General features: G+C 41.8%; 1 protein-coding gene across 2 annotated transcripts; it reads right to left on the bottom strand.

Annotated features, from left to right (window-relative positions):
* Positions 1-230: 230 nt before the first annotated feature.
* On the bottom strand, positions 231-21,597 carry Thumpd1 (THUMP domain containing 1). Of its 2 annotated transcripts, XM_052760888.1 has the most exons (5): positions 21,349-21,597; positions 5,696-5,960; positions 4,347-4,521; positions 3,255-3,503; positions 231-2,336 (listed from the first exon to the last, which is right to left on the bottom strand). In XM_052760888.1, the coding sequence occupies exons 2-5, from the start codon at positions 5,924-5,926 to the stop codon at positions 1,930-1,932; spliced, it is 1,062 nt and encodes a 353-aa protein (XP_052616848.1). In that variant the 5' UTR covers positions 5,927-5,960; positions 21,349-21,597; the 3' UTR covers positions 231-1,929. The 2 variants fall into 2 exon arrangements, with proteins under 2 accessions (XP_052616848.1, XP_052616849.1); XM_052760889.1 differs by lacking the exon at positions 21,349-21,597 and having other exon boundaries at positions 5,696-7,719.
* Positions 21,598-22,585: the final 988 nt, after the last annotated feature.

Here is a 22,585-nt window from a genome sequence, read left to right as displayed (position 1 = left end):
CCAGTTAGTGCGTTTAATGAAATTTAGTATGGGACTGAGGTTTGTTTTGAAGTAAATCTTGCAAAATATTTTAAACTCGTTCCTTTTAGAATTAATTATTCATGAATACATTTTAGGACTATGAACCTGGATTTTTGATAATCATACAGATATCATTTTTATGATAAACATACTATACACATAGGAAGCCATTTAATATGGGGCAGAAAAAAAAGTACAGGATATCAAACTTTATTGAACAAATTCATTTTTATTTTTTAAAATATCAGAACTTTGAAAACAACCTGAACGTTCAGCTGCACCAAGAACAAAATGCAAGTAAAAAAGTTTGAAAACTGTGTTCAGCTTTGGAGAAACGTATCTTACAGTACCAGGCTTACCTCCTTTGTCTGTAGAGTAGGGCAGGCACACTGGCCCACAGCACTGGGGTTTGGTTTCTGCTTCTTTATTTTCTGTTTTAAAGGCCTTCGCTTAAAACAACAAAAACCAAACAAACAAAACCCCACTCAATTCCCACCCTGGGATCGTCTGCAAACTAACACACTGAAATGTTAGTGGAAATAAAGGCGTCAGATCTGAAAGCAAAGCCAGATGAGTAAGTGAGCTTAAGATTCCAGGAGCACACAGAACTGTACAACCTGCAAACAGCCCATCACACTCGGGTTTCACTAAACACAAATAAATAAAAAGACAATCAAAACCATAATGTAAATCAAAATCTGAAGGGCAGCAACTTTGCCAAGCTCCAGAACTTTGTGTCTGACCAAATGGTAATTTATCCCCAGGCCCTTCGTCCTACACTATTAAAAGAAAAGTCCCTTTATCTCGGAGCAAGCCTCAAGAAGACACCAGGATTTTCTCCTAAATGCATATCCTTTCAAGATGGTTTCAATTTCAGACCTGAGTTAACATGTCAAAACCCTTGAGGATGCTCCAGCCCTGTCTGCATTAGCGAGGTGCTGCCTGTTCTCTGCTTCTCCCATATCCTCTTGGTCTGGCTTACCGAGCAAGCCTCTAGCTATCTGAGAAGAAATATATTCTCACGTCACTCGCTCTTTAGCCACTTGTGCCAGGAACCATATAGTATTTATACTACTTTCTAACTTGTTTTAAGAATTAAGCACAAACCTTTTTCCCAACCTAACGCTACAGCCACTTCGCAGTCCCCACCTGGACAGTTTTGCAATGCTCATAGGTCGCTTCCGCCCTTTACCATCTCTACCTGTGGGGAATTCCTAAAAGCACAACAAACTGAAAGGACAGCTTGGACAGCAGTCCAGTGAAACCATGGGGCAGTAGATGTTCGTGGTCATTTATGCACTAGTATACGAAGTGACTCAGCAGAGTGATTCCTCATCCCTAACCTTACAAGAAACACCCATGGGTCTGCACCTACAACAGTCCTCTTCTACCTCACATCTTCTCTACAGAAACTGCAGCAATGGGCCATCAGATTTGCTTTGAACATTAAAAAAAAAACATAACAAGAAAAACATAAAATGTACGAAGCCATCACAAAGTGATTCCCATATAATCCGGTGCCACTTCTCTGTGTGTACAGTGAAGTGGCAGGGACAGCTGAGCCATATGTAGCACATAACTTCCTCAGAATGAGAATGCCCTGCTGATTTCCCACTAAGATGCTGTTCAGTTCCACATCAGTTGGCAGTGCTTAAAGGGAAACCAGAGAAAGTAAGTAGGAGGCAGAGGCCAATGCCATCCTCCTACCACCTTCCCCTAGGCAACAGTGCATGGGTCTGTACACACTGACATGAAGGCCTGGAAGGGCTCTAACAAAACTGTCAACAGCGATTGTGAGATCAGCATTAAGCAGCACACAAGAGCCAAAAAATATTATCACAATTTTACAAGGAACCCCAATAGCTTGTTGCAGAACCCCAGCTGAGACCCACCTCCCCAGAGAATGACCTATGAGAGCTCATTTTCATTTGGTGTGGGTCCTTCTGAAACTTGACTTTCAAGTTCAGGTTTAGCTTCTTCCTCACTCCCTGCTGGGGTTTCAGACCTTGGATTTCTCTGCCCCAGCTCCTCGCTGCTCTCTGGTGCCACCTGCTGGTTATTTTTACCTTCTGCAGGATCACTTTGATTCAACTTGCCATCAGGTTCCAATTTTGCTTCTTTGCCATTTCCCAGCTTTGGGTGAGGCTGTGAGTCTTTTCCACTCTTCACTACCTCTTGGAGGTTGTATTTTCTGAACAGTACATAATCTTTCACAACACTCAGGCAACACACAGCTTTGATGATTTCGACTACCACCGTGTACTCTGGATTAGTGAGATCCACTTTATTTTCTGAATTGAGGCTGCCCACGATTCCTGTAACAAAAAATAGGAAAATGGACTAAGAAGGAAGGATATGATACCTGATGGAGTCAAACAGGCTTTCATCCCTTACTATCTGGGATTTGTTGAAACAGGGTTTATAAGAATTTGTTGTTCTACGTGGCCATCAATCAAATTCCATTAATACTTTTGTTTTATTTATTTTCCAGATGGGGTCTCTATGTAGCCCTTCCTGGCCTGGAACTCACTATGTAGACCAGAGTGGCCTTGACCTCATAGAGCTCCATCTGCCTCTACCGCTCAACTGTGGGATCAAGGGCATGAATGTACGGATCTATCAATGCTTTTAATAACTAAATACAAATGAAACCTTGGGACATTTAATAGGAGAGCAGTGGTGAGTGGAGATGACTCAGCTGCTATGCACATACACTGCTCTTGCACAAGACCCATCTGTTCCTGGCACTCCCGCTGGAAGGCTAGACAATCACCTGTTAACTCCAGCTCAACAGGCTATGACAGCCTCTTCTGGCCTCTGTGGGCACTGCACTCATGTGCACAAACATAATTAAGCGTGAATCAAAATACTTAGGGAAGGAAATAACATCTGAACTTAACATGAACAGACTGTTTTTATTTGTCATTATCTCTCCACAAGACAAATTAACGATTTTCATAGAAGTCCCATCAGACTTAGTATTCTAAGTAATCCAAAAACGATATAAAATATACAAGAAAATATGTGCAGGTTATATGCAAATACTACACCAAAGCAGCCAGTTTATATAAGACTTACCTGAACACTCACAGGTTCTGGTATTCCTAGGGGCTCTAATGACCAATCACTCATGGGTAAGGGCAGACAACTTTCCCAAATGACCGACTTTGAGTTGTAAAGGCTTTCTACCAGAGACTCTGCCTCACAGCTATAAAATCACTAAGAGAACCCACCTGCCAACTCTTTAATAACTTCTTCTCTAGTCATATGGCTGTTATTTCGAGATTTGTAGACAATCTGAAATGTCCCTTTGTTTGGGGCTTTAAACCAGGGCTCCAAAAATGTTTCTGCATATTTTTTCATATCTTCTAAGAAAGCTTTGCAGGTGCCTGAGATGGGCAACATTCGCAGAATAACACGTGTCTTCTTTTTCTTGGTTTTGTACATATCCTGGAGAATGTGATGCACTAATTTCTCAGGCTCTAAGAGAAAAAGAAAAGATGAAGTGACACAGCTAGCATTTTAACTTTTCATCATCTGGACTGCTTTTGCTATATATAAATGTCGATAGTCTCCAGGACCAATGCTTTGGGGATGTCCTAACTTAAGTAAGTCACAATAGCTCACTGTTGTTTTCTTGTAATACAAATTAGAAAAACAAGCATCATACAGCACACTTTTACAAAAACAAAATCTGTACATCATTTGAAGACTTACTCAATCCACTAGTTACTTCATGCAGAAGTCCAACTCTCAGCTGGGAAAGAATCCCAGCACCATGTAGCACAGCACCATGACACATTGAATCATGGCTACTTCTCAACTACACACATCTGCCTGACGTCAGTGTTAATGTTTTTGAATTAGTGATCAGATTTGAGAGTCAAAGGAACTCTATTTTCTCTTTAACTAATTGGATCAAGCCCTCTATTCCTAAGTGGAAACTAAGCCTGGTACTAGGTAGCTCTCTGGAGACAGAATTCATACTTTCATTCTACCTTACATTACATACCAAGGAAGGATGTATACAGCTAGGTCCCTACTCTTAAGCGAATACTATCCTCACCACCTTCCACCTCTCCACATTATTAGGAGACTAAAATAACACACTTCCAAAATGTGGAGTAAGAAACAAACTCCCCAAGTGTGGTATATGTCATCTGAAAATGGTTTCAGAAACATCTGGGCACTGACCTACAGCTGATGGGATATGGGGGATGTTACCATGGAGAGACTGACAGCCATACCCTGAAGCAGTATCTGCTAAGACAGAGATGCCCACATACTGTGGGATCAGTGATCTCAGGGGTGTTATTTAGACATACCTATCCCAAGGGTCCTGATGAAGACTACATTATTTGCTCCGCTCTCCATTGACTGGAATCTTCTCAGCCTCATCTCTGTAGAAGCCTTAATGTCACCAACTTCTTTCTTCAAGGCAGCCTCCACATCATCATCTTCTCCCTCACTTCCAGAGGGCTGCTGGTCCTTGTCTATAAACTGTTTACATAAAACCAATAAGTAAAAATGACACAACAGCTCATGTTCCAACCCTGTAATTAACTATTTATGTGAAACCCCCAATGGCAGAGGTCTCAGTGGTGACTATCAACGTTTTTATTAGGAGATTAAAATCACACCACTTCCAAAACGTAGATTACAAAATGAATTCCTTGAGTGTGGCATGTGTCTTCTTCTGAAAATGGTTTCAGAAATATTTTGACAGAGGCAGGCAGGCAATGTGTTCATCAGATAAAGCATGTCCCAGTGGACTTTAACACCATCATTGCATACCACTCTGGCTGACAGGATACTCTCTCTTTGGTAAGATTAGAACCAAATGCACAAGACAACTAAAACTGTTACTCCTACTCTACTAAGAAACAGGGTACAGAAGGAGATCAAGAACTTGCTTCAGCCAGGCACAGTGTAATCCCTACATGTGGGAAGCTGAGGCCAGCCCGCGGCAGCCAGCAGTCTTCCCTCAAAAACAAAAGGAACACAACAACAACAACAAAAAGGAACTCACACAGGGCAACACAGACAGGTCCATGTGCTTGTTGTCCAGTTCTCTGTCCTACCAAGGGGTTTTCGTTTCAATCAGGTTATAAAAATAACGGTGCACATTGAAGGAGCCTCTACAGATTCGTATTCTGTCCCCTCCTCTCAAATAATGGGGCCCGCTGCACTATCTTTCTCCACACTTGAGGGTGTGCAGGTGTGTTCGGAGTCTAAGCGAATAATATCATGGCTTCCAAACTGCCACTGAATGAGATTTGGGGTTCACAAGTTTTTATTTTCTTAAATGTATTTTCAAGTGCACTTAGAAAAGAGCATCCCTCTCAAACTTCCACTACCTCAGAGAGATGTTTAGCTTGTACCAACGTAACATGGTCGCAAGAAGTACGCTTCTGAAAGTTATTCAGAACACTACCTGGTCCACGGGAGGCAATCAATACGTGGGAGCCACTGTTATGAGTGATGTCAAGAAATGCCCAAAGAGCCAGCCCATAAGTACACACCCACCAGGCAGGTGACACCTCACTAGCGGCCACACCGGGGGGCAGGACGGTAGGCGAGGTCATGCAAGCACCGGACAGGCGCATCGAAGCAACTGCCGCCTCGGCTCCCCGGAAGAAGCCTGCAGGCGGCTCGCTCTCCCCGAGGCCGGTACCTTTTCGGGCCCGTACATGTCGTCGCCATACTCGTTAAGCAGGCTGTAGGCCTCCTCCACGCACTTGCGCTCGTTCATGTTGCAGGTGATGAGGATGCCCTGCAGGCCGGGCTCCAGCTGCCGCGGCCCGCCTGCGTCACAGCGCCGGGCCCGCTTGGCCGGGAAGAACTGGGCCTTGCCTTTGCGCTTTCCGCCGACCGGCTGAGGGGACTGCTGGGCGGGGGCCGCCATGCTGTCTCCGCTCCACGTTCCTTGGCGACTACATCTGCGCGCGGTAGTTGCGTCACACGTGTGCGACAGTCTGCCCTAGTGATCCCACCCCCTCTCCTTCGGTGGCTTTGGCCTGCCCCGCCCCTAAGCACGGAGTGACAGGGGCTTCAAGGCCCAGTCAGCCTGCAAACGTAGAATTTGGACTCTAGATAGACTTAAAACTTGCTCAGAAAGAACTGATTTTTTTTTTTAAAGTTAATGTTTATCGTGCTAGTCACTGTCTAAAGTGCGGAGGTCAGGCCATCAACCGAACTTGAAGTTTATTGTCTTAATAATAAGCCAAGGTTTCTTAGCAGTCACTGGAGTCCACCGAATCACTTGGGGTTTGTGTCTTTTCAAATGTGCATATTCAATACAAGTTCCCCTGGTGGTGCCGTGAGAGGACACCAGATGTGCAAAGACAGCTCCCTCTTATTCACCCAGGGTACTCTTGAGCAGGGAGAAACCAGGAATATGTAGATAGAAATATAGAGGAGAGGGAGACAGAAAACACAGGATAGCCTCAGAAGGGCCTGGGTCCAAACCCACCTGCCCCTTCTGTCTCTACTAAAGGGCTCTTAAAGGAATGTCAAGGGGTGGAGCAAAAGACCTCCCCCCCAGCACAGCCAAGTGCAGACCATTCCAGACACCTGGTGATCATGCATGTGGTCAAGCCATTCCCTAATGCAGTCCTGCTTTGTAAAGCAAGCTCAGATATCACTAGGAAACCTTTGTGGGCTCCTACAGTTGAGCTATCTCTCCAACCCCTAAATTCAATTTTTTAGCAAATTCTACTGGGCTTATGGCATACACATCAAGGAATTCTTCCATAGAGGCTCAGCTTCAGTACAAGCAAAGTATACTCTCCAGGGTGCCCTAGACCTTAGCTTAGCAGAGTGCTGAAAAGACAGAGATCAAATAGGACTTGCTGTTCTTGCAGAAAATCTGGGTTCAGTCCCCAGCATCCACATGGTCTACAGTCATCTATAACTCAAGTTCCAGGAGAACTGACTCCCTCTTTTGAACTCCAAAGGCACCTGACACTCATGTGGTACACATACATACATGCAGACAAAACACTCATCTACATAAAATAAATAAGTCTACCAAAAGAATTTTTAAAAGACTAGGAAAAAATAATATCAAGAGCTATCTATAAAGAAAGACACTGACATTGACTTCTAACCTTCATTTACTCATGCACCCCCCCACACACACACATATGCACACACATGTGCGTGCTAACACACACAAAAGATTGAGATAAAACTTTCAGACCGCCATGATAGAACCCTCATCCAGTGACTGATGGAAGCAGATGCAGAGATCCATGGCCAAGCCCCAAGCGGAGCTCCAGGAGTCCAATCCATGAGAGAGAGGAGGGATTATATGAGCAAGAGATATCGAGACCATGATTGGAAAAAGTATAGAGACAACTAACCAAACTAGTGGAAACGCATAAACTGTGGACCAATAGCTAAGGAGCCCCCATGGAACTGGACTAGGCCCTCTGGATAAGTGAGACAGTTGTTTAGCTTAAACTGTTTAGGGGGGCCCCAGGCAGTGAGACCAGGACCTGTCCTTAGTGCATGAGCCAGCTTTTTGGAGCCTGGGGCCTATGCTGAGACACTGCTCAGCCTTGGTGCAGGGAGGAGGGGCTTGGACCTGCCTCCACTGACTGTACCAGGTTCTGCTGACTCCCCAGGGGAGACCTTGCCTTGAAGGAGGTGGGAATGGGGAGGGGTGTTGAGGGGAGGAAGCTGGGGGTGGGAGGAGGGAGGACAGGGGAATCCATGGTTGATATGTAAAATGAATAGACAATCTCTTAAAATATTTTAAATATTTTTTTTTAAAAAAAAGCTTTCAGCAACTAAAATAAGACTGGGAGGTTGAAACTAGGAAAACTGACCCTTACAGCCCAGGAATGTCCAAGAAAAGAGAAAGATGCAGTGTGTCCAGTCCAGTACATGTGTGGTCTCTACAAACACCAGAGTCAGCAGTGCGACAATCCATAACAGTCTTTGTGAGGCAAGAGGAAATCCAGTTCAACACAGCTTAGTTAGCTGGTGTTGGTTCAAACTTCAGAGTCTGACCCCAAGAAAGTTTATTTTAAGCGTATTCAAGTACAGTACAATTTTGAAAAATAGTTCCCTGGTGACAATTAACTCAGTCCTGTATGTACGATAAAGCTTAAGGCAGGAGTACATCAAAACTCTTTGCAAAGGACACAGGACCTCGGTTCTATAGATTGACTATAGGTGTTATCTTAAGGGCCTAGGGGAGGATCTGGTGTAGTTTTGGTCATACAAATAAGGCAGAGGTCACCAAGCTATCAACCACCTCTGCTCCGTTTGTAAAGTACATGTGACATCCCATAAGGATGAGTTCTATCAAGTGAGAAATGATGCTCAAGATAAAGATCTAGGGAAAGTGACTGACATAAGAATAAGAGTCTGGGGAAGTCAGATGTGGCCTGGCCCTATAGACAGCACAGGTCACCAGGATATTAATTAACCACATCCATTCCCAGCCTTCTGGGTTGAAAACAGGCCATACACCTCTTTCTTCAAAGAGACTGCCCTGTATGATAACAGTCCTGGTTTCCTAGTGCTTATCTGTGAGCACAAGGGCCTCATGCCCTCTACAAGTACTGAGCATCAAGTCCAAAGTGAGTACCAACAGGCTGGGGAATATTGTCTGTATCTTATTTTAGTGTCTAATTCAAAAGTTAAAACAGAAGAAAACTGACCTAGTCAAGAACTTTTTTAAAGTACATTTAGGGCTTAGGGATTTAGCTCAGTGGTAGAGCGCTTGCCTATCAAGCGCAAGGCCCTGGGTTCGGTCCTCAGCTCTGGAAAAAAAAATAATTAACTAATTAATTAATTAATTAAAATTACATTTATTTAGGACTAATAATGATTTCTATCTGGGAAAACACAGATTTAAGCTGTCTTGAAAAATGTACTCTCAAGCTTTTTATTTACAACTTAAAACTACAATAAAAGGAGAGAGAGAAAAAATTTTCTGCTGGACACATCTTGGCAGGTCTTGGCAGGGAGGTCCAACTGAACTCACTTGAGTTAAAGGTTTGCCCTCCCAAGAGACCTGACTGGAACTCAAAGCTCTCTGCCTGGTAGCCCTTCCACTGGGGTTTGGCAGAGCTGGGGGCATGTCTGATGCAACACCTACCTAAGTTCCAACGAATGGCAAACGGGGCTCCGCTGAAAGCAGCTTGAGCTAGGTCTCAGCTACCCCAGAACTTAGTTTTTTTGTTTTTCCTCACACTAGAAATTAGTCAATTGTCCCGGCCAGCGGGATCTTCAGCAGAGACCCTAGAAGGGGGAATGGCGAATGAAAGGAACAAGAGACACAAAGAATTGACAGCAAGACAGTATTCTGAGCAAGCTGCATAAGGAAATGTTAAGTTATTTTCTAATAACTCAAGACTTGTCCAGGCATGTCAAAAGTTTCTGGTTAGTGGCTCAATACTGGACAACAGAAACTTAACTCAGGTAGGCAATATGGCATGGCTCTTAAAATTGTCCTCGGCAGTCAATATAGATTGATCAATAGTCATGAGAGCAAAAATAAAAACAAGCATGACTTCTAATACAGAAACAATTACAACTAGGACATAAAACACCTAAGCTGGTTAATTTCCTGTGGTATTACTCATTCATTATATGGATTATTATATGAAATTCTCTTCTACTGCTAGTCTAATCAATATTTAAATTAATGTTTAATTTTCATGCTAAATAAACTAAAAGAACAAAACTTAAAATTTTGGGCCATGTCAATTGGGTACATCCTGATTTGCCTATCACTACTAAGGATGTGGCTCCTCTCTTTAAGTTGCTTTCTGGAGACTCTCAGTTAAATTGTACAAGAAATGTGTCACCTGAAAAAGGATAATGAGATATTAGCTTATTAAATAATGCTGCTGCTAAAGCAGTAGCTCATAGAATTAATCCCTTACTTCTTTTATCAATTACTTATCCTTCCTTTCTCTTCATCTCCTACTGGAATAATATGTTACCAAGATGATAGTATTACAAAAATTTATGCATGTCCATAATCTGTAACTCCTTATTTACAAGAAATTATAGGCTAAAAAAAATGTTGGGGAAAACATGTCTTAACTTACTGTTAAAGAGCCTATGGAAATCATTGTGCCACTAAATAAAAGCAGGTTGATTATATGCTCCACACTGATAGTAACTGGCAGATTGTATTAGCATGCTACTCAGTTTTTTTTAAGATTTATTTATTTATTATGTATACAGAAGAGGGCTCCAGATCTCACTACAAATGGTTGTGGGCCACCATGTGGTTGCTGGGAATTGAACTCAGGACCTCTGGAAGAGCAGTCGGTGCTCTTAACCTCTGAGCCATCTCTCCAGCCCTCGGAGATGCTACTCAGTTTTTATAGATAATTATTATGCAAAAAAAACCCTTCTTAAGATTGTTTTGAAGTTACCCCATCGGTATTGCCTAAAATTCCTACAGAGATTGCATTGAGCGCTTTTACATGTGGCCCTTTAAATGGAAAAGAAGCATATATTTTATATACTCTTACCTACTACAGCATACTGTATATGTAACTTGAATTCAACTCTTGTTGAATTTAAATTTTTAAGTTTAAATCCTTAAAAGTTAATAGCCATTGTTAATTAAGTAGGTTTTGTTTGTTTTTCTTTTAGTTTTATGCTTGCTCTTGGCCTGATAAATGATCAGACTCTGGCAAGGGAGGAAGTTAGGGGCTCATGAAACCCTATCCTCTGTTAAAAGCATTATTTTACACAGTTGTCAGGTCCAAAAGAAATGGGACAAATAGCTAACTTTGGTGCCTACTAGCATTCCAAAGTGCATGCTGGCCTCCAGGCTCTCTCAGTTTTTATGGAATATTACTTTAACTATGTAAGTGTGCTAAATTTGTTTATTCTGAATTTGTTTAACTATGTAAAGATGTGTTGTATCTGTTTTACCTTGCCTGACTAAGACACCTGATTGGTCTAATAAAAACCTAAATGGCCAATAGCTAGACAGTAGAGGGATAGGCGGGGCTGGCAGGCAGAGAGAATAAGTAGGAGGAGGACTCTAGGCATGAGGGAAGAGAGAATGGAGGAGAAAAAGAGGGAAATGCCCAGGGCAGACAGACAGACAGACACAGAGTAGGACATACAGAATGAAAGAAAGGTAAAAAGCCCTGAGGCAAAATGTAGATGAAGAGAAACAGGTTAATTAAAGTTGTAAAAGCTAATGAGACAAGCATAAGCTAAGGTCAAGCAGTCATAATTAATAATAACTCCCCGTGTCATGATTTGGAAGCTGGTTGGTGGCCTAAAAAAGCCTGCTACACTCAGTATCAAAAGTGCCTGTTATAGAGTCCATGCTGGTATCCTCTTCTATGTTCTTCTCACCCCGCCCCCACCCTAAACTTCTTCAGCCCATCAACTTCCCTTCCCTCAGCTTCTCATTCCTATATAATCCTTCCATTCAGCCACACACACTCTTTGCTGTCTTGGCTTTTGCTCTCTTGCCCCTCTCTCTTGGTCTCCTCTCTCTCTCTCTCTCTCTCTCTCTCTCTCTCTCTCTCTCTCTCTCTCTCTCTCTCTCTCTCTTCTCCTCTCTTGCTCTGCCTCCTCTCTCTCCTCTCATGTCCTAGTTCAGTTTACTGGTCATGTTCAAGGTACTGCTTTCTCTCCCTTCTCTAAACTCTTCCAGATGTCTCTGGCTGTGCTCTCTCTCAACTCTACAATAAAAACCTACTCCTCAACCATACCTTGGAGTGGTATGTCCTCATTTTATACAATAGTATAAAGGCATTATTTTATACAGCATTCCAAGCTTCTAATGCACAATTAGTAGAAATAGACATCAGCTTGACATCTGGAACTATGACTTTCTGTGTCTGGGACATCCTCTACTGTCAAGTCTGTAGAGATCTGGGCTCAAAATTCACTACAGGTGTGCACAATTCCTCTTCCTAACTAGTCAGCTACAGAGCACAGCTCCAGGTATGGCATGAGGTTTTGGCGGCTCCAGGATAATACCATTGTTCCATAAATGGAACTTGACTTTGTCAAATACCTCTTTATTCACATCCTTTCTAGGACCCCTTGCAACTAACATTTATATTACTAAAATCCCTTACTATTCATGGGACCAAGCTATTGGGAACACCATCAAATACTTATTGGCAAATTTTAATAATAAAAAGAGAAGTATATATACCTGTAGTTGAAAGTTTGCCTGGTCCTGCAGCCGCTCAGACCCAAGTAAACCCACACAGGCTTATATTATTTTTAAATTATGGCCATGGCAGGCATCTTGCTAACTAGCTCTTATATCTTAAATTAACCCATTTCTATAAATCTATATTTTGCCATGTGGCTTGTGGCTTACCAGTATCTTTACATCTTGCTTCTCATGGCAGCGGCTGGCAGCACCTCCTCTACTGTGCCTTTCTCCTTCCTCCTCTCTAGTTAGAATGTCCCACCTAACCCCATTCTGCCTCACCATTGGCCAAACAGCTTTATTTATCAACCAATCAGAGCAACACATATTCACAGCATACAGACTGACATCACACATTATTTCCTCCCTTTTCTTTCTATTCAAAAGGAAGATTTTAACCTCAACATAGTAAAATTACATATAACAAAACAGTTATCAAGCAAGAATTATAGTTACAATATAGTTACAATATCTAGTCTATTTGTATTTGGCAAAATTAAAGAAGATATCCTATCTATCATATATTTGTGAGTCTAAGGTTTCATATCTACCTTATCTATCTCTTATCATAACCAAGGAAAACCATAATTATAACTAGTCTTCAGCTACATCAATTACCTCAGAAGGATGCAATATTATCTAAGTAAACAGGAAGAGCATTTTAAGCAACTTCCAAAAATCTAGAATGACAGAGACAGCTGTCTGCCTGGATAGTCATCCAAAGTTCCTCTGCAACATTGGGGCATCCAAATTCACATGCCTAGAGTCTCTCACTCACTTCTCTCTGTGTCCTGTAGAATGTCTGGCAGTTTCCTCTGCAAAGCAGGAACCTAAGAGACCATTGTGCCTTGCAAAGTTCAGTGGTCACCTTCCTGTTGGTTCTGCATGTCCAGCTGATACAACATTTTGTCAAGCAGTCCAGGCAAGAACAGTTTCTTGCCCAAATGGCTATTTTTGCCAAGAAGAAGATAAACTCCCTATGGAGTGTCTTCGATGCCCATTTTTCTCTTTGAAGTAATTGGTGCTGCCAGGAGCAGATGTGTTTCATTGTCCAGAAAGTCTAAGTTTTTAAAATATTTTAAATGCCATATTCTGTAGATCTTTGAAGTGTTTGAATATTACCTACCTAATTGAATTATATCTATGTATACCTAGAAAACTTAATATGACTATAAATTTGACTATCATAGAAGACTAATTATTAATCTGTATTTCTTAATTATCCATTACAATTTAAATGAGCTGCACAAACATAATACCTTAAACAAGAGTAGAAATATACATACAATATAACAAAATTAACTTTAAAATTGTATCAATAAACTAAAATCCATAGCAATGTAAAATATTTTAAGCAAGTTGTTGTTCTTTAAAAGTAGATTCAATAGCCGGGCGGTGGTGGCGCACGCCTTTAATCCCAGCACTCGGGAGGCAGAGCCAGGCGGATCTCTGTGAGTTCGAGGCCAGCCTGGGCTACCAAGTGAGTTCCAGGAAAGGCGCAAAGCTACACAGAGAAACCCTGTCTCGAAAAACCAAAAAAAAAAAAAAAAAAAAAAAAAAAAAAAAAAAAAAAAAAAGTAGATTCAATAATCTACCTTTTTATCCTATCATATCTATATTCTACATTTCTCTACCATATCCTCCTTTCTTCTTTTAGAAAGAGATTGACTATGACCAATAACAGTTTGTAACCAACAACCTAAACAAAGACAAACATCCATAATCCACTTTTTGGGAATGTGGGCATAGTTTTCTAGGCTACTTCTTGCTGATAGAGGGTGCTGGTAATCTTATGGGGACACAAAGAAAATTCTAGGATTATGGTCAAGTCCTGACTGGAATAGTCTGTGAGGCTGTATTCTCTGAGCCAGTTGCCTTGAAGTTGATTTTGGATGTTGGATGATCTGCGCCATGGTGTCATTGGGGACTTTTCAGGGGGTCTGGCTGGTCAAACCATATTAGCCTGGAAGCAATCCATAGGTTCTCATCTTCTGTGGAAACAAAAGCAGAACCTCTTTTCCAAAGCAACAGATCCTTAGACATAGATTTTTGAAATCAAGATATCTTCAAAATATACATATTGATTTAACTCAGCAGCTTTTACAATTAAATGTCTCTCTGCAGTTAAAAATCCCAAAGACAATATAATCCAGACTCTCTGTGTGATTTCCATCTTTACATGCCTTACTTTTTATATTACTTTTACTGTCTCTTTAAAGACTTTATTTTTAAAACTATTTCTTTATTTAACTGTCTATATTTATTTTCTTCTCTTTTCCAAGCCTACATACATTTTTACACACATTGTAAACCATTTAACGTCTTATTCCATCTGAATCTGCCTTATTGTGAATCTATAATCCTTCTCTGACCAGGAGAGATTTTTAAACTGCTAAACTGTGTTCTTGGAACTGAAGCAGCAGCCTTGGCTCCCGATTCCACTCATTTTAGCTTTTCAACATGGTAGAGGTAATTCACCTCCAGCTCTGGGCCATGTGTACCATCAGCTCTCGGAAACAGTGGGTCTATGCCTCCATTAAAGCAGTGTGTAGCCCAGAAACCTCTTTTTTTTTAATTAATATGAAAGCTATATCTGTCACACAGTGTACTGTGCAACTTGGAGATGCCATCGTGTAACGTGGCCTGAATCTGCCATGTTGCACTCAAGCCTGAGTGCTGTGGTGTCTAGCCGCCCGCATGAGACATGAAGCAGGAACCTGTTTTTGGCTTTGTTTAGAATTGCTTATTAAGCAGTCTCAGATTTTAGGTGGAAACTCGAGCTGTTGGACGCCATTTGTAGCTGAAAGTTTTCCTGGTCCTGCCTGGCACCCGCAGCCCTGTAGTTCCGCAGCTGCTCATACCCAAGTAAACACACACAGGTTTATATCATTTTTAAACTATATATAAACATAGTATGCTATATTTAGCTATGCTAACTTTAAATTTTTTTAATTTTTTCACTTTAAAAGATAATGCTGTTTTTGCTGCCCCAAAGCATTTTGCCCTAAAGGAGACAAAGCCTATAGTATATGTTAAACTAAAAAAATCTAGAAACTAATCAATGGAAAGGGCTTGCTGTTCCTCTAACACTGAAGCAAGGTTATGCTTATGTCTTTCCAGAAAATAAAATCCCAGATAGCTCCTGATTTGATGAATCTGGACAGGACAGTTTCCCAGAGACCACCAGGCCAATGAGATAGATAGCAAATCCATCAAAAGGAGATGTCCCAATAGGAAGAGTAAGCTGATAACTTGGGAAGACATCAAAACTTTAACTCACCAAACTGAGACTTTGGGAAACAACAAGAACATTATTCTACTAAACCAAAAATGATGCCGTTATGTTTACTAACAGTATTTCATGTTAATTATCAGCTTGTCAATAGGGAATCCAATTTTTTTTGTCGGGGGCATAAAAGACACAATTGTAATAGGAGGAAGTACAATGTTGTTTTGCCATGCTAAGAATTGTTTTTATCCTTTAATACCAGTTGTCTGGATAAAAGATGGTACACAATTGTTTAGTCACATTAATGAGGGATATTTTCTTTGGACTATAACTGATCAGTCCAATTGCAAGAATACAGATTTTAGCATAATTAACTACTCTTTAGAAAACTTTGATAGTACAAATTATAACTGTATGAAAGTTAAAAGGGGAATACTTGATGCATTGATTACTAAAGTTGATATTATTGTACCTAAAATAGTGCTACCTATTGCCAATAGTCTAGAAAATAACCTCTGCCTTCATTTGACGCATAGCAGTCAATGAGAACAATCTTTTTTTTTTTTTGTTTTTTGTTTTTTGTTTTTTTCGAGACAGGGTTTCTCTGTGTAGCTTTGCGCCTTTCCTGGGACTCACTTGGTAGCCCAGGCTGGCCTCGAACTCACAGAGATCCGCCTGGCTCTGCCTTCCGAGTGCTGGGATTAAAGGTGTGCGCCACCACCGCCCGGCGAGAACAATCTTTTTGTATCAGAGGAGTCCTGTCTATTCCTAGGCTCTTAAAAAGAAATTTATGCGCCGGGCGGTGGTGGCGCACGCCTTTAATCCCAGCACTCGGGAGGCAGAGCCAGGCGGATCTCTGTGAGTTCGAGGCCAGCCTGGGCTACCAAGTGAGTTCTAGGAAAAGGCGCAAAGCTACACAGAGAAACCCTGTCTCGAAAAACCAAAAAAAAAAAAAAAAAAAAAAAAAAAAAAAAAAAAAAAAAGAAATTTATGCAATGTAGGAGTTACTCATATTTACTGGGCACAAATAACAGAGAACAAAAATAAAATCTACCTACATCCATACTCATGGGGCTTTCCCTGATATTCCTCTCAATGGTATTTCTCTATCGAATTGCTTATACTTTAAAGGTATTTATATCCATACTTATTGCAATTCTACCTCTAACCACACCCTTCCATCTGGTAAACAACTGCCTTTGGGATGGACCTTTGTTTGTGTGTGGAAATGCTACTTACAATGCCCTTCCGCAGTTATAAAGATTTGTGCAGCACAGACCATATTACACCAATTTTGCTCAGTAAATCGACAGAGTTAAGAGAGCTCTCTCTGAAAATTGTGGTGACTCTTCTACTGGATCCTGTAATGGTTGCAGCCACAATGGCTCTTTTATTGCCAGTCCCAGGAATGCTTACGGGATTACAAAAAAAGTTCTCAAAAATGGCCTGTATGGTTAGTAAAACTACTAATATTATAGCAAAATATTAGCAGAAAATAATCAAGAAATGGATGAGGGCTGGGGAGATGGCTCAGAGGTTAAGAACACTGGTTGTTCTTCCAGAGGTCCTGAGTTCAATTCCCAGCAACCACATGGTAGCTCACAGCCATCTGTAATGAGATCTGGCACCCTCTTCTGACCTGCAGGCATACATGTAGGCAGAACACTGTATACATAATAAATCTTTAAAAAAGAGAGAGAGAGAGAGATGGATGAATTGAAGAGCACAGTTTTACAGCATAGAGCTACTATAGATTATTTGTTGCTCAAGCATAATTTTGATTGCCAACAATTTCCTGGTATGTGTGCTTTGATGTGTCAGATTTTTCTCATACTATTGATGGTCAAATTAATGATTTATATAAAGAGATAGACAAAAATCTCTCAAATAACCTTTAAATGGCCATCATATTTAAGATGACTTTCCCCTTTCCTTGGTCTCTTGTTACTTATTCTTATAATTCTCTTGTGCTTGGTTATATTAATTAGACTACCTGTAAGCATCCACACTTACTTACCAGGCCAAGGTCACCTGATATGGCTTTGAGGAATGAACCCAAGTCAGTTGGAGGACCCACATCAAAACTTAAGCTTATTATTGAGTATAATGATTATGTCCTTAATTACATCACCAGCCTGTAACAGCATCCCAGCCTAAAAAGCAGGTATGCCCTCTCTGTGCCCTCTCTTTCTGCACTCTCTCCTTCCGTATTCTCCCCCTCCACACAGTCTTTCTTTCTCTCTCTCCCCCCCATCCGCCCCAATAAAGCTCTAGAAAGGTAACCATGGCTTGTGATTCTTCTGCCACCGCAACATCCAGTGCTCTCTTCCGTCGATATGGCTGCCCGGGGGGCAGCAGCCAGCCCGGAGCGCTGCCGCTTAACCAACATTGAGAGGAATCAGACTTTTTATACCTTTATCAGAAACACAATATAATGTCAATTGCCAGGATTAATATAGCTGTCTTGCCAGGATACAATGAAATCTGCAAGCTACATAGGGGACATTAATGCCTAAGACCAATCGTCCTGTCAAGCTCCCATGCTTCCTTGACTTCTGAGGGACATACAAAGAAACACAAAGCAGCCTGAATGCTTCACTGCCTGAGCAATGTGCCAGTTTCTCTTGAACGGGAAGGCACACAGTGCCCAGGAGCCAAGGACTCTAATCTGAAAAACCTCCGACACATTCCTCTCAGGGCAGCTAGGCCAGGACAACCCCATAGTTCCCTGCAACTACCCATAGAGGTGATTCATTCAGTCATGGCCTCTGTTACAGTCACTATTTTTTTAAAAAAAAAATAGGGAGATGTAGACGGGCACAAGGTCCTTGTGCTCACAGATAAGCACTAGAGAAACCAGAAATGTTAAACACACAAGTTTCACTCCTCAATACAAGAGATTTACACCAATTTTCCACCTAGAAGGCCTGAAGTGGACATAGTTTAAAAATCTGGTGATCTTTTGTTATTCTGTTGGATTAGGCCACACCTGAATCCCCCAGACTACTATGTTTATCTCAAATTCTTCCTCCCTAGACCTTTATCTAGAGCACTGCTCTTAAGTCAACAGAACACATCCTTAGGGGAGATATTACATGTACTTTATAGGCTGCTAACCTCTATTCTGTCTTGGTCAGAGGCCACACCAGATCCTGGTCCCTTAAGCAATAGAACCTATCTTTATGGTAGATGTTACATGTACTTTGCAAAAGAGTTTCGATGTAGTCACACATTAAGCTTTATTGTACACGTAGGACTGGAATAATTGATACCAGAGAAATTTTTCCAAAATTATACTTTGCTTAAATATGTCTAATGTAAACTGCCTGGTGGTCAAACTCCAGAAGTTTAAACCAGCCTGGCTTACTAAGTCATGTCAAACCTGATTTACTTCTTGCTTCTCATGGTTCATTTCTCTGCTGACCATAGTATTTGCAGGGACCCCCACACATGTCCTCTGTAATAATGGAACACTTGAGTCCATATAAGTCAGAAAGATTAGATTTATGAAGCTCATGGTTCTAGAGAGTGGGAGCTGGCCTCTGGTGAAGGCTTTCCTCTTGCATTACAACATGGTGGACAGCATGCCACAAGTAGACATGCAAGCTCATGTCTCCTTTCCTCTGCTTGTAAAACCACTAATAACATCATGGGAAGGCCCAAATCCTCACCACCTCATCTAATCCTAATTACCTCTTAAAGGTCCTACCTCTAAACACCATCAACATATGAACTTGGTGGTTAAATTTGCAATACATGAATTTGTGGCAGAGGGAAAGGGAGACACATTCAAACCACAGATGTCCCACAAGAGGGTCTTACAACTTGATTATCTATGATAATCACATTTGGATTTACTTCGGAGAGGAGGATGGGCATCGAAGACACTCCATATGGAGTTTATCTTCACCTTGGCAAAGATAGCCATTCGGGCAAGAAACTGTTCTTGCCTGGACTGCTTTATAGACTGGACATGCAGGAACCATGGAAAAATCCAGTGCTGCCAGAAGCAGACATGTCTCACTGTCCAGAACATCTAAATTTTTAAAACATTTTAAATGTCATATTCTGTAGGTCTTTGAAGTGTTTGAAGACTACCTATCTATCTGAAATATATCTGTGTATACCTAGAAGACTTAATTAACATGGCTACAAATGTGATTATCATAGATGACTAATTATTAAACTATTTTTTAATTATCCATTGCAATTTTAAATGAGTTACATAAACATAATACCTCAAACAAGAATAGAAATATATATAAAGTATAACAAAATTGAGTTTAAACTTGTATCAATAAACTAAAATCCATAGCAATATAAAACATTTTAAACAAGTTGTTACTCTTTAAAAGTAGGTTAATTAATCTACCCTTTCATCCTATCATATCTATATCACAGGTATTTGGAGAACAACCTCAGGCAGCATCTCAACTCCTCTCCCCTCTCTCTTTCCCTAAACCTGCCCCTTCAAAGCCACCAAGGGCCTTCCCTCAGGCCCATCTGTTTCTTCTCCTTTTAGCACTGGAATCAGATATCTCCCTTAGCCATATTCAAGGACTAACAGGAATAACAGTCCAAAACACCACATAATAAGTCTCCTGAATTAAGGTAAATTCTGAATGGAGACACTACCTAGGTCAGGTGGACCTTAAGTAATAGCTTCGCACAATTTAGCTCGGACCCTCTTTTCTTACAGCCTTACTAACTTTATAGACCTCTAACTCCTTACCTAACCACTTCTAGGGATATTTAGATAACCTTATGCACTGACAGCTATGCACAGCCAGAACCCCAGTTCAAGCCTCCCTGTAATTATCATCATTGGCAGCATCCAGCCAGGTCCATCCCCAGATGGAGGAAAGTACTTTATCAGAGATACCTCTGTACTCTCTAAGAACAGACTTAAGTGATCAGACTACCTATTTGAGAAGGCTTGGCAGATGTGCTAATTAAGCTTAACTTTCTCCTTTCCAAAGTCTTATCTCTAGTTTTAGATCCATCCTTAACAATTAACTCAGAACTAAAGGGTTCCAACTTATAGGTACATCTCGCTGTGATGGAAGTTGCCTAGCCAAGTTGTCCAGTGACAGAGCACACTTGCCAGAAACAGCAGGAGCAGAGATAGCTTGGAGAGATAAGGATAAAAGGGATAAAAAGGCAGTTTTATTTTCAGAGAAGGACTTAGAGGGATAAGGAGATGGAGAGGAAGAGGGGAGTGGAGAACTTGAGGATGGAGAACTGAGAAGGATAAGGAGGATTTTGACCAGAGAGAACATGTGGACAAGATGAAAGATGAGGAAGAGTCAGATGGGGGAGTACTACCTGGGTAAGAACTAGATGAGGCAGAATTAAGACGAGAGAATTAAGATAGAACTTAGAGGGAACAGTAGATAAATATAGAGAGAAATCAGACAAGAAAGGAGCTAGGCACAAGAACAGAACTGAAGCTGTGTAGTTAGGATTTTATCCCAGAAGAATAAAGTAGACAGACAAAGAGCTTGGTGTACTTAGATTCTTTTCCCAAAAATAATTCTTGCCGTTTGTAGTTTCTCTTCTGAGCCCCTGGGAAGAATATTATCAAGGCTGGACCTTTTAATATTATACAAGAACACAGAGGTTGACATGTCTGCAGGGCCCCTGTGAATGCACCTGTGAAATACTCAGGAGAGTGTGGGGGCTGAGGTGAGTGTGGCCTCAAAAAGGCTGAGAACATTGTGACCAAGCAGAGGTGCAGGGCAAGCAGGTATGACCAGAAAAAGAGTGTGAGAAGAATCGCCCTGCAAGAATGCAGGGAAGTGTCAGGGTCTTCAGTGGGAAGGAAGGGATCCCGTCCACCCCCATGACAGAAATTGGTAAGGGAACTGTAGGACCTGAGTGAGATGTCAAAACAGAACAGGTAGCTCCCATGTCCAAACAAAGTCAATGGACTTACCTGTTACCTGCAGCATCACCCTAGGCTTGGAGAGGGCAATGGGAGTCAGTAGGTCTAGGCCGCGTCAGTTCTCCACCAGGCTCAGGAGTTCTCAGTTGCCAGAGTTGGTGAGGCTGGACCTCTATGGCATGGCATAGAGGATGAGCCTGCAAGGGGACATTCCGATTTCCAGTGCCCAGGCTATCAGCAGACAGGGCACAGCCTCTTGGGTGGCTGGAGATCAGGGCAATACTGTGACCAGTGGCCCTGCTTGCCACATTTAAAACCAGTTTTTGGCAGAGTTGACTTGGGCTGAGCTCCAACGGGATGGAGCCTCATGGCCGACTTCCCTTGTACCCCTTGTGGGTGGCCTCGGAGCAGCTGCTAAGGCTTGGGCTTGGAGCATATTCTGTTGCAGCCTTGTCTGTCGGTTGACTCGGCTGTCATTCTCGAGCATTAAAAACTTTAGGAGCTGTTTTCACCGATTCCTGTAGGGGAGTTTGGGGATCCTCCTCAGCCTTTTCTTCTAGTATCTGGCACTGACTGAGAAAAAGAAGAAGACCGAGTATAAGAAGAAACCGGGGAAGATTTGGGGGCATTAGGCCAGTGTGTAGGCTGAGGCATAGGGAGATGGCGGGAGTAATGAGGGGAAGGGAGGATAAGGAGGGTAAATAGGAGGAATTTGGTCTTAGATTTGTGGCCCTGGAGGAGGGGGGTGGGTAGGTAGAGTTTGGGGGAAGTGGGAGATGTGTCAGTTTCTCCAGCAGTGAATGGACTGGTGCTGTGAAACATTGGCACCTGTAGGGAGGGCGGGAATGTAGACTCCAAAAACTGTGGAGGTAGGGCAGTTCTGTCCAATTATATCAGCCCCAATTTGAATAGATTTTGTAAAAGACCCTGCAGGGGCATTTGAATATGGTGATATTTTAATTGTACTGAAATGTGATTTTATTTGTATGTTAATAAATAAAGTTGCCTGGGGGTCAGAGCTAATAGCAAGCCATAGCAGAAACTGGGCGGTGGTGGTGCACGCCTTTAGTCCCAGCTCTTGGGAGGCAGAGCTAGGTGGATCTCTGTGTGTTCAAGGATACAGCCAGCATGGAGACACATGCCTTTAATCTCAACACCAACCATAGAAGACCTGGAGGTCTGTACAGACAGGCAGTGATGAGGAGGTCATGTGGTTGGGTTTACAGCCAATGAGAAGGCAGAATAGAAAGTCTATAAAAAAAAAAGACAGACAGGAAGTAGCTCTCTT

The sequence above is a fragment of the Peromyscus californicus genome, unplaced genomic scaffold (assembly GCF_007827085.1).
Source record: "Peromyscus californicus insignis strain IS unplaced genomic scaffold, ASM782708v3 Scaffold_4__1_contigs__length_199733344, whole genome shotgun sequence".
Classification (NCBI taxonomy): domain Eukaryota; kingdom Metazoa; phylum Chordata; class Mammalia; order Rodentia; family Cricetidae; genus Peromyscus; species Peromyscus californicus.
This window is presented reverse-complemented; position numbering and strand designations above follow the sequence as displayed.

Excerpts from the sequence above, each read along its gene's own strand:
- Thumpd1 (XM_052760888.1), bottom strand. The coding sequence starts at position 5,926 with ATGGCGGCCCCCGCCCAGCAGTCCCCTCAGCCGGTCGGCGGAAAGCGC. Across the intron at positions 4,522-5,695 it reads ACATGTACGGGCCCGAAAAG|TTTATAGACAAGGACCAGCA; the intron begins GTACCGGCCTCG and ends TTATGTAAACAG. Across the intron at positions 2,337-3,254 it reads AGTTATTAAAGAGTTGGCAG|GAATCGTGGGCAGCCTCAAT; the intron begins GTGGGTTCTCTT and ends TTTTTGTTACAG.